The sequence below is a fragment of the Chelonoidis abingdonii genome, chromosome 4 (genome assembly GCF_003597395.2).
Source record: "Chelonoidis abingdonii isolate Lonesome George chromosome 4, CheloAbing_2.0, whole genome shotgun sequence".
NCBI classification, from domain to species: domain Eukaryota; kingdom Metazoa; phylum Chordata; order Testudines; family Testudinidae; genus Chelonoidis; species Chelonoidis abingdonii.
This window is the reverse complement of record NC_133772.1, coordinates 106,753,571-106,769,302: the sequence shown is the minus strand read 5'-3', so window position 1 is coordinate 106,769,302 and position 15,732 is coordinate 106,753,571. Positions and strand designations below refer to the sequence as shown.

Here is a 15,732-nt window from a genome sequence, read left to right as displayed (position 1 = left end):
CTTTGAAAAATCCGGTTTCCTGATTGGTCCTCTGGTCAGGTGTTTGGTTCCCTTTGTTAATCCTTTACAGGTAAAAGAAACATTAACCCTTAGCTATCTGTTTGACACTTCCCCCTTCAAAATCTCCATCCCTGTTCCTCTTCAGGGACAACTGTCATGAGGAGATGCTCATTCAGGAAAAAGGTTCCTTCTGCATCTGGGAGCCGTAGACTCCTCAATAACAAGGGAAAGGCTTCTATTCAAGATACTTCCTGATTTCTCTCCCCCCATCCCCCAAAAAAGGGAGAATGGAAACCTATCCTAGATCTGTGATGACTCCCTATCTACAGTCAAGCAGTACATTTCAGAATGGGAAAGTTGGTAGCAACAATTCTCTCATTAAACAAAGGAGATTGGTTCACGGTTCTCAACATGAGATCCCTATTTTTATATAGATATCCATCCCGTATAGAAGAAATTTCTCAGGGTCACTGAAAGTCCAAAACACTATCCCTACAAAGTGCTTCTTGTGGCTTTCCTACAATCCCAAGGGTGTTTACAATGGTGATGTCAGTCATGGCAGCTCACCTCCAACACAACAGAATTTCTCTTTCCATACCTCGATGATCGGCTGTTGACAAGGAGATCTCATCAAGAGGTCCATTCAGCAACAACAGCTCTACTCAAGCTGCTGCGATCACTGGGCATCTGTGTAAACAAAGAGAAATCCACGTTGGGGTACGTCTACACTACGGGATTATTCCAATTTTACCTAAACCGGTTTTGTAAAACAGATTGTGTAAAATCGAGTGCACACGGCCACACTAAGCACATTAATTCGGCGTTGTGCATCCATGTACTGAGGCTAGCGTCGATTTCTGGAGCGTTGCACTGTGGGTAGCTATCCCGTAGCTATCCCATGGTTCCCGCAGTCTCCCCCGCCCATTGGAATTCTGGGTTGAGATCCCAATGCATGATGGGGCCAAAACAGTGTCGCGGGTGATTCTGGGTAAATGTCGTCACTCATTCCTTCCTCCGTGAAAGCAACAGCAGACAATCATTTCACGGCCTTTTTCCCTGGATTGCCCTGGCAGACGCCATAGCATGGCAACCATGGAGCCCGTTTTACCTTTTCTCACTGTCACCGTATGTGTACTGGATGCCGCTGACAGAGGCGATACTGCAGTGCTACACAGCAGCATTCATTTGCCATTGCAAGGTAGCAGAGATGGTTACCAGTCGTTCTGTACTGTCTGCTGTGTCATTGTAAATTGGCGATGAGATGACCTTAACAGTCCTTCTGGACATCTGCGGCTGGTCCATGGCCCTGGTGCGCCTTCGCTGAGGCGGCGCGGGCACAAAGACAAAAGAGGAAGCCCCCTGTCAATCCTCCTTAATGGTAGCTAACTAATAGCGTCATCCGCCTAGAATATGGGCAAGTGCACTAGGAACCAGTTATCAAGAACCAAGAGCCAGCCGTTCCATGTCAGATCCCGCAGAAATTATGCTGCGTGCCATTCCTAGCAGGGTTCCTCTTGCACCAACCTCACCCATGCTTCCTCCCAACCTTACTGGTACGTGATGTCCCCCATTGTGGATAGAGTAATAAGAGATGCAGAATAAGAACACCTGGTTTTTAGTGAGATTAAAGTGGGGAGGGCCGCTCAACAGCTATGATAGTCCCAGGACATTACAGACGGGTGGGAGAGGAGCCAGCATCCCGTTGCTATGAAGTCCGGCGTACAGAACTTTCTGATTGCATGAAAAGGGTCGTGGGGATCCGCTGATGGAATCAAGCCCCCAGCCCTATGGGGTTGGTTACCACCGTCTGTACCATCTACTGGCTAATGATGGGGTTATTCCTATTGTACCAGGCACTCCCCCGGACCGACTCACCTGCGGCCAGCCAGGAATCCCTCCACAGGATGGAAGCTATCAGTCCTTTTGACTTACCCGTCTGCCACCAGGGAGGGAGGGAGGAGGATGCTGCAATGTCATTGCTGCATGCACCGCGTTCTACCAGCGCATGCAGTGAGACTAGGTTGACACATACAGAATCAAATGATTTTTCCTTTCTTTCATGGGGGGGAGGAGTGGTAAATTGACGACACATAACCCTGAACCACACTGGGAAAATGTTTTTGACCTCGGCTTGGGGCTCAGCCAAGAATGCAGAATGCTTTCGGAGACGCGGGGACTGTTGGCAAGCAGGGTCCTAGCTACCCCGCCTGCCCTCCAATGAGCGTCCAGTGGATTCTTTGCGTCATTACGCTTGTTCACCAGCCTGTGGCTTGGACTTCGGTACATAAGCTGGATGATTTTTTTTCAAATCTTGGATTTCATCTTTCGTAACAGAGCGTGATAGACGTTGTCCCATTACAGCGATCAATCCCAGTATTCCGCACGTCCATGCTTCGGAGCTCTTTTGTGGATGGGACTGCATCCACCACCCGTGCTGATCAGAGCTCAGGTGGCAAACAGGACTGAAGCCAAAGTTGGCGGGGGCTCTTCTGTCTACCTGGCCCGATGCATCGAGTTGCGATCTGCTGTCCCGAAGCGGTCACAATGGTGCAACTGTGGGATACGCCGGCGGCCATATACGTCGATTTGCGGCCAAACAACCTAAGCCGATATGAATACGATCAAGCGCTACTCATCCGTCGGGGAGGAGTACAGAAACTGGTTTAAAGAGCCCTTTATATCGATATAAAGGGCCTCGTTGTGTGGACGGGTGCAGCGTTAAATCGGTTTAACGCTGCTAAAATCGGTTTAAATGTGTAGTGTAGACCAGGCCTTGGTCTCCACAAAAATGATAGAACTTTATCAGAGCATCACTGAACTAAATCACAGTCGAGGCATAACTCCCAAAGGACACACTCCTGATAATGAGGGCACTAGTCACAAAGCTTCAAGCCAGTCCATACCCATTTGTTGGGTCATGTCTTACTCTCTTAGGCCACTTGGCTGCCTGTACATATGTAATACTGTTTTCAAGGCTTCAACTTTGCAGTGTGTAAGTTTGGCTCAAGATAGTATATGTCCCAAGCAGAGATAGCATGGAAAAACAGGAATCTATTCCTCAGAGAGTATATGAGACTCACTAAATTGGTGGAAAAATAGTTACCAACTGTTTCTATGGGACTCCCCATTCATTCCCACTCCACATGAGAAAATACTCATCACAGAAACCTTATTGAGATGGGGCACTCATCTGGGTGAACATACAGCATGCATGAGACATATGGACTCTACAGTTTGGAATTGCAAGCAGTCCTCAGAGCTTGCAAAAGGTTTCTTCCATACATAAAAACAGGACATGTTCAAGTACAGTCAAACAATATGATGACTGTATTCTATACCAGCAAGCAAGGCGGCATGAAATCCAACCCAGCCATCAATTTGTATAGCAGTCATCAGCATGTAAAACTGGTGAATCAGTCACGTCATTCTATCAGCAGTGCACCTTTCAGGGATATACAGTATTCTTGTAGACAGCCTCAGCAGATTCCTATCTGGGGATCAAGAATTGGAACTACAGAATGGTTTGGTTCAATTGACATTCCAGCCATGTGGACACTGACATCTGACTTGTTTATAATTCAGGACAACACAAAATGTAGTACCTATTGCTTTAGGGTCACCCCGAGTAAAGACCCCAAAAGGGAGACATTTCTACTGCATCAGGGCAGCTGATATACTGCTCTCCACCTCTCTCACTCTCTTATTATGAGCACTGAGAAAGATGAAGCATGACAGAGCATTGGTGGTCATGATTGCTCCCAGATAGCCCACACGTTTCTGGTATCTCTGCATTCTTCAGATGTCAGCTCAACTGCATGTTAGTCTTTTTCTCCAGGCTTCCCTTGCCCAAATACCTGAGCACAGAGTGGAGGAGCAATCAGGGCCTGATCTTGCTGTCCACCATGCCTTACTTATACATGACAGATGGTGAGACTGGCTAAATTGGCTATGACCTCTCCTCTGCCCACTTGTTCACAAGGTTGCATATTAGAATGCTAGTAATCTATTTATCAAAACTGGCTTTCAGCACCACTGGACTTTGAGCTTAAGATTTTCAAAGGACTCTAAGGGAATTGAGTGCCAATCCTATTAATATTCTGTTGGAGTTAGCCTCCCAACTCACTTCGAGTCCTTTGAAAATCCACACTTAAGGAAAAAAAGTTGTTGAACACCAGCCATCATTCACAAGTTAAGAAGGCTCACAAGAGAAATTGATTCAAAACCTTCACTGTATGTGCACTGTAATGCACTAGCTTTCAGAAGGAAAATGACTAGCTCCAATTCAGCCTCTGAGATCTCACTTTTTCTGGTGGGGGAAAACGTGACGTTTCTCCTTGAAAGTCAATCAGCTGACTAACAGACTTGTGGCAAAAATAATCTGTATAATACATATAGGACATTTTTACTATGGCTGTAATTGAATACAAGTCTATAATTTCTTCACCTTTCGGGTGTTTCAAAATTGTGCTATAGCTCCTTGAATAGAGTAGCAGTAAACTTTCCAAATTTAATCCACAAAATAAAAATGAAGATTTGCAAATTGATCCATGTAGTTAGAAATATGATTAGTACAGTCTGCTTTCTTTGGAGGCATATCTGCAGTCTTCTATCAAGGAACATTTTTTAATTAGAATCTTTTAAAAATAATTATATATGGCTCCATAACCATTTGGGACACTCTGATAACTAAAACATACAGGACACTTTTGAGAAGGGAGAGTGAGGCAATGGTATTGATGAGGCAAAGGAAGAAAAGATGCCTGGAAGAAATGGATTTGAAGATGTTGGGCAGAGAGCAGGCTTACTGAACAGGAAGTGGGAATTTTTTCCACGCATTGGGATGAAGAGGCAAAGGAAGCAGTAAATTGAGAGAATAGGGAGGAACCAGAGAAGGATACTTAATATTGTGCCTTTACAGCTTTCCTCCAAGTTGAGTGCAAAACTCTGATGAAACAGTATTATGACTGAGAATTGAAATGTAGACAAATCTATTTTTTATAATGTCACATAATTCAACCATACCTCTACAAATGTTGTATATTTTCTTACATATCGTACAGTCAATTCTAGAAACCTTCAGAATGAAAATAATTGTCTTTAAGAGCTCTAAGATGATAGATGAGAGGCAAAAAATCTGCTGCTTTCTCTCGACCCTCTGAACAAGCCTTCCCTGACTTCCGTGACCCTTCTGTAGATATTGAAGCAGGACCCCTCCCCATAAATTATGTGGAGAATCTCCTGCTGGTTGCCATTTGATCTCAGAGCATGGATCCACTTCTTGACTATGTGCCTATTCCGTCATGCTCCCCAGCAGCTGCTATGAAGTTGTCTGCTTGTCCTGTCTCTCAGCATGAAGGAATGGATGGGCCCAGCAGATGGGGATAGGGAGGTTAGAGGAAGGAGAGATGTAATTGGGTTGGATTGGTGCATCTAAGAGCCCTGAGTTGCAGCCTTTCCTTCCTTTGCATAACTACAGACTCTTTCTGTCCTGCAACAACCCCCTCTCAGAATCTTAGGAATGGGTCAATCCTGAAGAGTTAAACCTGTATTTTTGCATGTTTTTGACACCACTTGATTCAAAGCCCAAGTAGGTGTTTCTGCAATGCAATTAATAAGAAATGTGTGCATGTTTCCTCCCACTCCCCAAATAAATAGTGTCCAAAATTAAATTTATGCCAGTGTGCAACAAGGATGAATTACAGTTGCTGAGGATACCATAATGTTGTATTTCTGAACACAGAATCATAGAAGATTCGGGTTGGAAGAGACCTCGGGATGTCATCTAGTTCAACCCTCTACTCAAAACAGGGCCAGCCCTGATCAGCGGGTAATGATCAATGTCTCCATGTCTAGCTGGCAGCCAATATCAAGCGGAGTGCCCCACGGGTGGTCCTGGGGCTGGTTTTGTTCAATATCTTCATTTAATGATCTGGAGGATGGCGTGGACTGCACTCTCAGCAAGTTTGCAGATGACACTAAATGGGAGGAGTGGTAGATACGCTGGAGGGTAGGGATAGGGTACAGAGGGACCTAGACAAAGTAAAGAATCGGGCCAAAAGAAACCTGATGAGGTTCAGCAAGGACAAATGCTGAGTCCTGCACTTAGGATGGAAGAATCAAATGCACTGCTACAGACTAGGGACCGAATGGCTCGGCAGCAGTTCTGCAGAAAAGGACCTAGGGCTTACAGTGGACGAGAAACTGGATATGAGTCAACAATGTGCCCTTGTTGCCAAGAAGGCTAACAGCATTTTGGGCTGTATAAGTAGGGCTTGCCCGCAGATTGAGGGATGTATCATTCACCCTTTTATTGACATTGATGGCTTCATTGGGTCTGTGTCCTGTTTTGGCACCACACTCAAGGATGTGGAAATTGGAAAGAGTCAGTGGAAGGTAACAAAATGATTAGGAGCTGCGGACCATAACTTATGAGGAGAGGCTGAGGAGCTGAGTTGTTTAGTCTGCAGAAGAGAAGATGAGGGGGATTTGATAGCTGCTTTCACTACCTGAAAGGGGTTCACAAGAGGATTGATCGGACGTTCTCAGTGGTACCAGATGACAGAACAAGGAGTAATGTCTCAAGTTGCAGTGGGAGGGAGGTTTGGTTGGATATTAGGACAAGCTTTTCACTGGAGGGTGGTGAAGCACTGGAATGGGTTCCCAGGGTGGTAGAATCTCCATCCTTAGAGGTTTTAAGGTCTGGCTTGACAAAGCCCTGGCTGGGATGTTAGTTGGGAATTGTCCTGCTTTGTGCTAGTTTGGGTGACTAGAGACCTCCGTGAGTCCCTCCCACCCTGATACTATTATCTACACCCATAAATCATTCCTACACGGGCTTTGTCAGCGGGCTTAACCTCAAGGATGGAGATCTACACCCCCTAGTAACCTTCCTGTGCTTCAACCACCCTCTTATGAAATATTTTCCTAAGTATCCAACCTAGACCGCCCCCACTGCAACTTGAGACCATTTTTTCATCTTAATGAGGTGTTAACTCAGATACTCAAAAAAATTTTGATATTTTTATTATCATTAACTAATGCACTGCTAATCAAAGTGGGGAAGAAAGAAGTAAGGTGATTATATTATGAACAACTGCACTCTGCTGAGAGAGGAATCTCATTTTAGTCACTCAAGTGGGTGCAACTTATTTTGTGGACAGAGCAGAGCTTGGATGAGTAACGATACCACCTTTTTCTAATTTGCCTCCTGCTTGTCCTTATTAATTGCCTAATCCAAAATCCATTGAAGTCATTGAAGATTCCGATTGACATCAGTGGGCTCTAGATCAGGCCCAAAGTATTAAGCTCATGATAAACTTGTTTAAAAAATTGTTTTATCACAACCACACCCTCTTCCTCTCCCCTCAAAATTACTTTTAGCATGAAAAATCTACTTTCTTTTTCCACCTCCACCCCACAAATGGATACATTCATATAACTCAGAAATGGGTATATGGAAGTGTACCTGACTTCTCCAAAATGTTCACCTTTGGTTGAGTAACAAACAAGAAATTTCAGCTCAAAGGTTAAATTGCTCTGCATACAAGCTCCTTAAACGGGAGGTTTGTAAGGTAACTTCAGTCTCAGTCTTAATTAAATGTTGCTGTCATCGTTTTAGGTGACTGTGAACTAGTAATTCAGAAAATTTTGAAGTGAAGTCAGCCTACTTTCTTTAACATAGGATAGTTAATCTTGCAATAACATGTCAGTCTCTCTTGTTAAATTTTGAGGTGGAATATATCCTGGTTTTAAATACACCTTTGCAGTCCTGGACCTTAATTAATTAATTTAACCTTAATAATTCCTCCATTTTTATGATCAAGTAACCTTGATGGTTAATAATGGTTCTGACTTTTTTAAAAAGAATCTGCATTTAAAAAACATAACCAGGAAGTGAGTGATTCTAACAAAAACAAGGCAGATATTTTTATAATAAAACTCTATTATACATTCCATTACAAATACTGCTTCGAATACCTGTAAATTCCTATCAGGAAACTGATACTATTTGAGCATCCGTAACAGCCATTTGTTGTTATCCATTTTTCTGTATTCTACATCACTGATTTGGTACTATACAGTGTAATGTTAGGGTTTCCATTAGCATTTTAGGAAATTTGAGGGATGATGTTATAGTTTCTCAGTTCAGTGGATTATGTGAAATGGACTGGTGTGATCTCTGCCCATTTGCAGGGAGATATGCATTGGGCCTGCAGAAGCCCTGCACTTCAGTTACTACTAACTTTCACTTGTATTTAGCAGCCTAAGCAGATGGGCCAAGAACTAATAATGGGATGGGTATAGAGTGCTTTCTCCTTTTACTCATAAAGATGGTTTTTCTTTTATACTGGTTAACTGTATTAACTGTTCTGTGGATGTAAGATTTCAGTTTCTAGGGGCTTGTCTACATTACCTGCTGGATCGACAGGCAGCGATCAATCCAGTGGAGATCGATTTATTGTGTCTAGTCTAGACGCGATAAATTGACTGAGCGCTCTCCCGTCAACACTGGTACTCCACCGGGGTGAGAGGCACAGGCGGAGTTGACAGGAGAGCATCAGCTGTTGACATCACTGCAGTAAGTAGATCTAAGTATGTCGGCTTTAGCTACGTTGGTCACGTAGCTGAAGTTGTGTAACTTAGATCGATTTCCCCCACTCCCCCAATGTAGACCAGGCCTAGGTCTTTAAAGTTCATGAGTTATCAAACCTAAATTTACTTGACTAAAGTTTGTTTGTTTGTTTGTTGGGAGAGGGGGAGTAGGTATGGGGTTTTTTTTTGAGGGAAGTTAATTTGTTGTCTTTTGGTCTGGTCCCAGTCTTGGTCTGTTTTTTGGCTTCCCAACATGAGATCTTTTAACAGTTAGTGTGATAATATCTGTTACTTGTGTATCAGTTATCCCTTTAGTTTTGCATTCTTGAAGACTAGAAATATGTACAAAAATATCCTTTTAACAATCAAGAATTAAGTTAACTTGTACTTCATCTGTACATGTGTGTCCCAGAGGCCCAAACTCCTCACATCTTCTTTTTTTAAAATGTAAGCCTTCATGTATGCATTATGTGTTAGATTAAAAAAATAAATTACTAGACTGATAAATATTAGGTGTCGCCCATGTGTACTGAACATTCTCCTATTTCCAGATAACTACCATGTTCTCCTCTTGAATTATGTATTTCTCAAGAGTTTAAATCCATGGAGAGTTCTGCTGTTGAGATATTAAAAGTACCTTTTTTTTCTCTTTTGAACATTTAGTTAAAATAATTTTGCTTGAATTATTTAATTTATTGGCACAGCTCTAGCTTTAACTATACTTCCAAATGTTCCATGATCTCACTGTCCATTTCCAAGCATGTTAACGTTTAAGCTGTGTTCTGATGGCCTAACTCATTTATATCATATTCTGTATGGCTATTGTGTATGCATTTTTAACAACATTTAATATTAGATAAAATATCTTTGTACTTAAGAAACAAGGCTCTGCACTCCTCTAGTGTTTTTTTTGTTATTTATTTTTTTTTTTTTTAAAGCATATCATTAGGATATAGCAGTGAAGAATAATAATAATCTTCATAGACTTACCTTGTGCACATTACCTATAATTTTTTTCTACAGACATTGACGATACTCAAATTCTTCCACGTCCATCTCGAGTCAGACATTTTTCACAGAGCGAGGACACTCCAAGCGAAGTTTTTGGTGCACTGAATGAGGAACAGCCGCTGCCAAGAAGTAGCAGTACATCTGACATCCTGGAACCGTTCACAGTTGAACGAGCCAAAGGTGCAGTTCCTGTCATTGACAGTTCATCCCATCATGCGCCAAGCTTACAGAGTTCCACTGAGACCTCTTCAATATATAGATCCACTGAAAGTCATATTACTGATACGAATAGCAGAGAGTCCTCCTTGGAAGTTGGGGATAGTATTTATGACCATCTCTGTCATTTGATAGGGCCAGTAGATCTTGCAAATACATCTTTTGAACAAAGCCAGTATGTTGACCTTGAAGGTGAAGATGATCTTCTTTCCTCTCTGAGAGAATATCTTAAGGAAAAAGAAGAACCTTGCAGTCACTATGAGATAGATAAATTTGAGGCTTCTCCTCCTGAAGTCATTACAACAGAAAATAGAAATGATAGTTCACCACTGGATGAATTAGAGTATAGAGATCAGACTGTTAAATATGCAAGTAGCAACACTGTGGCCGAAAGAGCTGAACATGTAGAACAAAACCAAAGTGGCTTTATAAGTAATATTGCACCTACCCAGGTAGACAGTTTTACAAGAAATCAAGCCATCGATAAAGCCAAACAATTAAATATTGATAAACAAAATGAAAGCTTATTTGAGCATGGGTCAAGTAGCCCTGATAACAAAGAAAGGAAGAGATACCTGTACAGACAAACAGCCACTGAAGTTGATGTAAATGTAGCTGTGGAAGTAGCTTTAGCTGAAAAGCCTAGAAGTGCCCAGTTTAATGAAAAAATAACTGACACACGTGTTATGCATGCAAAGAAAGTTCTACCTAAAGCACCAGTTAACCCTGGAATGCCTCACGCTACAGGCAAACTTTTACCAACTAAAAGAAGTATATCTGAAACAGTAACCCATAAGGCCAAAATCATGAAAATAACTACTAAGAAACGAAATAGTGTTCATGTTACTTTTAGACCATCTACTGAGTCTGTTCAATTTTATAACCCTCTAGAAAACAGAGAGGCCCCCTGGAGGGCAAGACTTCGTAAACTTGGTGGCTTCAGTAGTGGTAGTGCTAGCGGTAGTAGCAACACAAGCACTAGCTCATCTGCTGTCTTGGAGCTAGTCAGACCAGGAGTATATAGACATCTAGATGCAGCCAATACAGCTTCAGTTAGTAGTAAACAGACTAAGGAATCCACAGAAGCTCAAACACCCATGTTGCAGAAAGAAGGTTTTGCAGCTAATCAGTTGCATAATCGGAGTGCACCTAGGTCATCAGGTCAGGAGTCAGGACCACAGCAGGGCTCCCTGGGTGGTGTTTATAAAACTGTTGTACATGCTCTTTCGAAGCCGAAGGCAAATGTTTCCCCGCAGAGGCAGAACAGAATACCAGCAGAGGCTCCACTGAGGGATCTGTACAGTCATGTAATGGGCTATTTTGGAAGGAAAGCTGCAGGTGAGCACTAACAGTGTGCACAGTGCAAAAGGAGAAAGGCAGCACCAGTTTGGCTTAATGCAACTGAAGCAAGCTCTTATAAGCAATCAAAAGGCTTTGGGATGATCACTGCTTTCCCTGTTTGGTTATGCATGCGCCTTTAGCCAGCTGAAATTTTCCCCAGCATAAGATATGTTTACATACTTTAAATTACTAATTTCCCTTTTAAAGATACTTAGTTGAACCTCTTTGCTGCTGAAGACCATCAAGTTAGGGAAGAGGAAGAGACAGTAAATGACCTACCAAGGGATCAAATGCAAGTCTCCCTGCATCATAGCCTACACTAGAAGGCTTTGAAATTCAGCCTACTGTGTGGCTTTCAGATATTTTTTTTATTTCTAGTGGAATAGTAAGTCCTGGTATCTATTGTTTGTCTGCCTGGTAAAAAGACTTGGCTATCAGCTAAAATTGCTAGTTCATTTAGTATGTTTTCTTCCTCCTCCTCCTCCTCTCCTCCAAAACAAAAAATTCTCCAAAAATTAGGCTTTGAAGTTGAGACTTGGCTTTTAATCAGTTATGTAACACATACAGAATATTTTTAACATTAAGTAAGCCAGAAATTTCCGCTTATTTGGATGGCTTCATTAGAACAATCCAATGTGGCTTTAATAATTTTTTGTTTGAACCATTTCAAAATATGCTTTAGGCCTTTCTGTATGCATTCACTGAAGTGGATGCAGTTACATCTTGGCAATCTCTATCATTGCTTTCTTTTTCTTTGGATCATGAATGTGCATAAAGGTCTCATGGTAGTCCTTCAGCTAAATATGGGACCTCTGTGGACTGATCAAACAGAACAAGGCTATTGTTCTAATATTCATCATCTTAGTTCACATCTTAAATAACCTTAAATGAACAATAAATTAACTTTCAGCAGTAAGGTAGGTTTTCCTTTTTACACTGTTATGCTAGCATGATTAACAGAATGTTCTGTCATGCATCCTGCATTGAGATGTTAATGCCACCTGAGGGCAGTCTTTGTAGGCATAGCACAATAACAATCTGGGCAGTGGTATTAGTATCATACTATCTCAGAAAAAAGATTCTTTCTGTATCATTTGTTTTAACATATTTTATGTAGTTTCTCCAAGAGAAACTGTTTACATTTGCAAAAGTATTGAGAGACAAATTATTTCAAAATATCATTTTTTTTTGAAATTTTGATATTAAGGTCCTACATTAAATTCATATGATTTTCACTGTAGTCTCCTGAGGGATAATTGCAACCTTAAAGGCTAAAATGCTATAATTAGATGTAACATTCATAGTATAATTAAGGCAATGTAATTCTATATAATGTGGAAACTAAAAAAGATAGAAATTAATTAATTGTTCATAAATCACTGACCATTTAAAGAGTTTTTTGAGTTTGTATTCCATGTTGCACTATACATTTTTATTACATAAGATTTTATTTGCAAGTATACTAACTGTATACAGTACTACATTGACATTTATCATATTTCTTTGTCTAGTGTACTTTCTTCTTGAACATTGTTCCTCATTAGAAATAACAAAAATTCTTAGGATTTATAAAAAAAAAATTTTTATTTTATTTTATTTTTTTTATTTATTTATTTTATTGTGATTTGGAGGAAGGGAGGAGGGATGTATCCTGTATCCTTAAAGCAAGCATTAACAACTTTGAGTAGCGCTTATCTGTAAGCTTTCTTGCTCTTTAAAGTTATATTGGAAATTGACTAACACCTGCTTATTGGGGGGGAAAAAGGAGATTTACTAATTCTTAAAACTGAATCTACTCAAGAGGAGAAAACTCTTAAATGCATGTTTGGGAAGTAGTAGGTTTTTTGTTTTTTTTTTACTGACCTAGGTTTCTTGATTTGACTTCTGTTTTTTAAAATGTATTTTTAAAAGTATCCCTTACTATATGTAGTCATTCATTTGCTTTTAGTCAATAGAGAGGACATGAGTCAAAAGCTGCACCCTCTTGCTAGCGATATTGGCAGTAGCAATACAAATGTTCCTGACCTCATGGATGAGTTTATAGCTGAGAGACTCCGCAGTGGTAGTGCATTGGTAAGCTTTTATGACTTTTTTACATGTAAAAAAAATATGCTAATACATTTATAAAATTATTGCTCAAGTTACAGAAATATTTTATTCTGGATTTTAAGAACCAGAAATACATTATTTTAACATTACTGCCCATTAGATTGTAAATCCTGTTTTTAAGTCGCGTTGCATGCATATTATGTCTCACACACCATGACTTAAAAAACAGGATTTACAGTCTAATGAATGGGCAGTGATGTAATATTCACACACCATTTTATGCTAAAATTCTTCATTATTGATCCTGCAAACCATATAAGTCACTGCACACAAATGAGTATTCTATTGCATCATCTCTTTGGGTTGAATGGCACTAATCCTGAGCATAGTTACTTGTATGGATAAGTGTTTGCAGGATCAAAGCCTGAATGTGTGTAATAACATACACAGTGTGGCACTGTATATTGTTCTGTGAAGGTGTATTCACTGGCACAATCTAGAAAACTAAATAGTTTTAAATGATGTGCCTTCACTTCTTTTCTTTTCTTTTCTCTTCTGCTTATCAAGATATTTTTGTATCAATAGTTTTCTGCTCTAGAGCCTGACTTTTTCACTCTTGCTGTATTTGATCAGGAATGTCATGTTTGAGATGTCCTTGTTCATAGTGATGTAAGCAGTTCTGTATTACAAGCATTGGATTAAGTTATCATTGAATGGTTATAAAAGAGGCAGTTGATTGGAGAAGATAAATATTTTGTTAATTGGCAGCAATGGGAAAGGAAAAATATAAGAATACTATTTTATTGCAAGTTTTTCTGTCAACGAATAGACTGAATAGGAGGCAATTTAAATTTATTTTTTCAAACTTAGCCACACAAAATTGGAGTGATCACTAGCAAATTCCTTTTCAGTAGGTGGTGGATTTATCCAATGCCATTCTAAGGTTTGGTCACATAAAGTTTTCAAAGAGTAGTTGGGCTCCTTAATAGCATGGGTTAAAGGAGGAACAATTTCCATGTTAAAAGCAACAAAGAGTCCTTTGGAACCTTATAGACTAACAGATCTATTGGAGCATAAGCTTTCGTGGGTGAATACCCACTTCGTCAGATGCATGTAATGGAAATTTCCAGAGGCAGGTACAAACATGCAGGCCAGAATCAGTCTGGAGATAACGAGGTTAGTTCAATCAGGGAGGATGGGGCCCTCTTCTAGCAGTTGAGGTGTGAAAACCAAGGGAGGAGAAACTGCTTTTGTAGTTGGCTAGCCATTCAGTCTTTTTTAATCCTGAGCTGCTGATGTCAAATTTGCAAATGAACTGAAGTTCAGCAGTTACTCTTTGAAGTCTGGTTCTGAAGTTTTTTTGCTGTAGGATGGCTGCCTTAAAATCTGCTATTGTGTGGCCAGGAATGTTGAAGTGTTCTCCTACAAGTTTTTGTATATTGCTGTTCCTAATGTCTGACTTGTGTCCATCTTTTTATGTAGTCTGGATTGATTTATCCTCATATCTGATAAATGATAAATTATAAGTGGCAAGTGATTTGCCTTAAATGTCTGTCCAAATGCTGTTTGTTTCTCTTTCAAAGGTACATCCCATGTTTATCAGATTTTAACTGTTGGTGCACAATATATTGCATAGTCCCAAAACAGCCTACAGCATGTATGGAACAAATTGCCAGTCCTTTATCTTGTTGCCATGTTCCATTATTCAGTTCCAAAACCATTGAATTTTTGGCCAATCTCAGTGTGTTTTTAAAGATGTCTTTTTTTTTAATTACACCATCCAAAATCATTTGACACAGATGTTACTTATGTTACCTCATTCTTAGAAAATATCTGGTTCTTTCTCTATATGATTCAAAGTTGAACATCATGTGTTGTTACTAAAGAATGAATAACCTTCTACTCATAACATCAAATTAACTCTTACTATAAAATGGAAAATATGACTTTGATATAATTCAGTTAACAAACTCATTCTATGGTTTTGGTAAATCAATTTACTCCAACAAAAACAGAAATAGACACAAAGGGCAGATGAGTGAGGAAGAGGGAAGAACTTTCTTTTATAAATAGGTGATCAAACATGTTGACTGTGCCTGTTATCAATTCAGGCAGGAAACATGGCTCTTACCTCAGTGTTGTAGAAAGTTGTGGTCCCTGCTGAGGTCAGCTGGAATGAGGAACTGAGATCCAGTTGCTGAATGGAATTCCCCCTTGATCTTGTGGCAGATTTGTAAAGGGAATGTCAGGCAAGGTCCAAATTGTTAGCCCAACAAGTGGTAACTTGTTAGATCCATAGACTCATAGAATATTGGGGTTAGAAGAGACCTCAGGTCATCTAGTTCAACCTCCTGCTCAAAGCAGGACCCCTCCGAATTAAATCATCCCAGCCAGGGCTTTGTCCAGCGGGGTTTTAAAAACCGCTAAGGATGGAGATTCCACCACCTCCCTAGGTAACCAATTCCAGTGCTTCACCACCCTCCTAGTGAAATAGTTTTTTCCTAATATCCAACCTAGACCTCC

The 15,732-nt window shown here is 40.4% G+C and overlaps 1 protein-coding gene across 5 annotated transcripts in view; it reads left to right on the top strand.

Moving 5' to 3' along the window:
• RALGAPA1 (Ral GTPase activating protein catalytic subunit alpha 1) overlaps positions 1-15,732 on the top strand; it is a 265,890-nt gene that overhangs the window by 114,522 nt on the left and 135,636 nt on the right. For 3 of the 5 annotated variants that reach the window (XM_075065524.1, XM_075065523.1, XM_075065522.1), the window contains 2 exons: positions 9,616-9,783; positions 13,109-13,233. In XM_075065524.1, the coding sequence (XP_074921625.1) occupies positions 9,616-9,783; positions 13,109-13,233 (293 nt within the window). Of the gene's footprint in view, positions 1-9,615; positions 11,158-13,108; positions 13,234-15,732 lie in introns of all 5 variants that reach the window. The other 2 variants (XM_075065521.1, XM_075065525.1) reach the window with 1 other exon arrangement.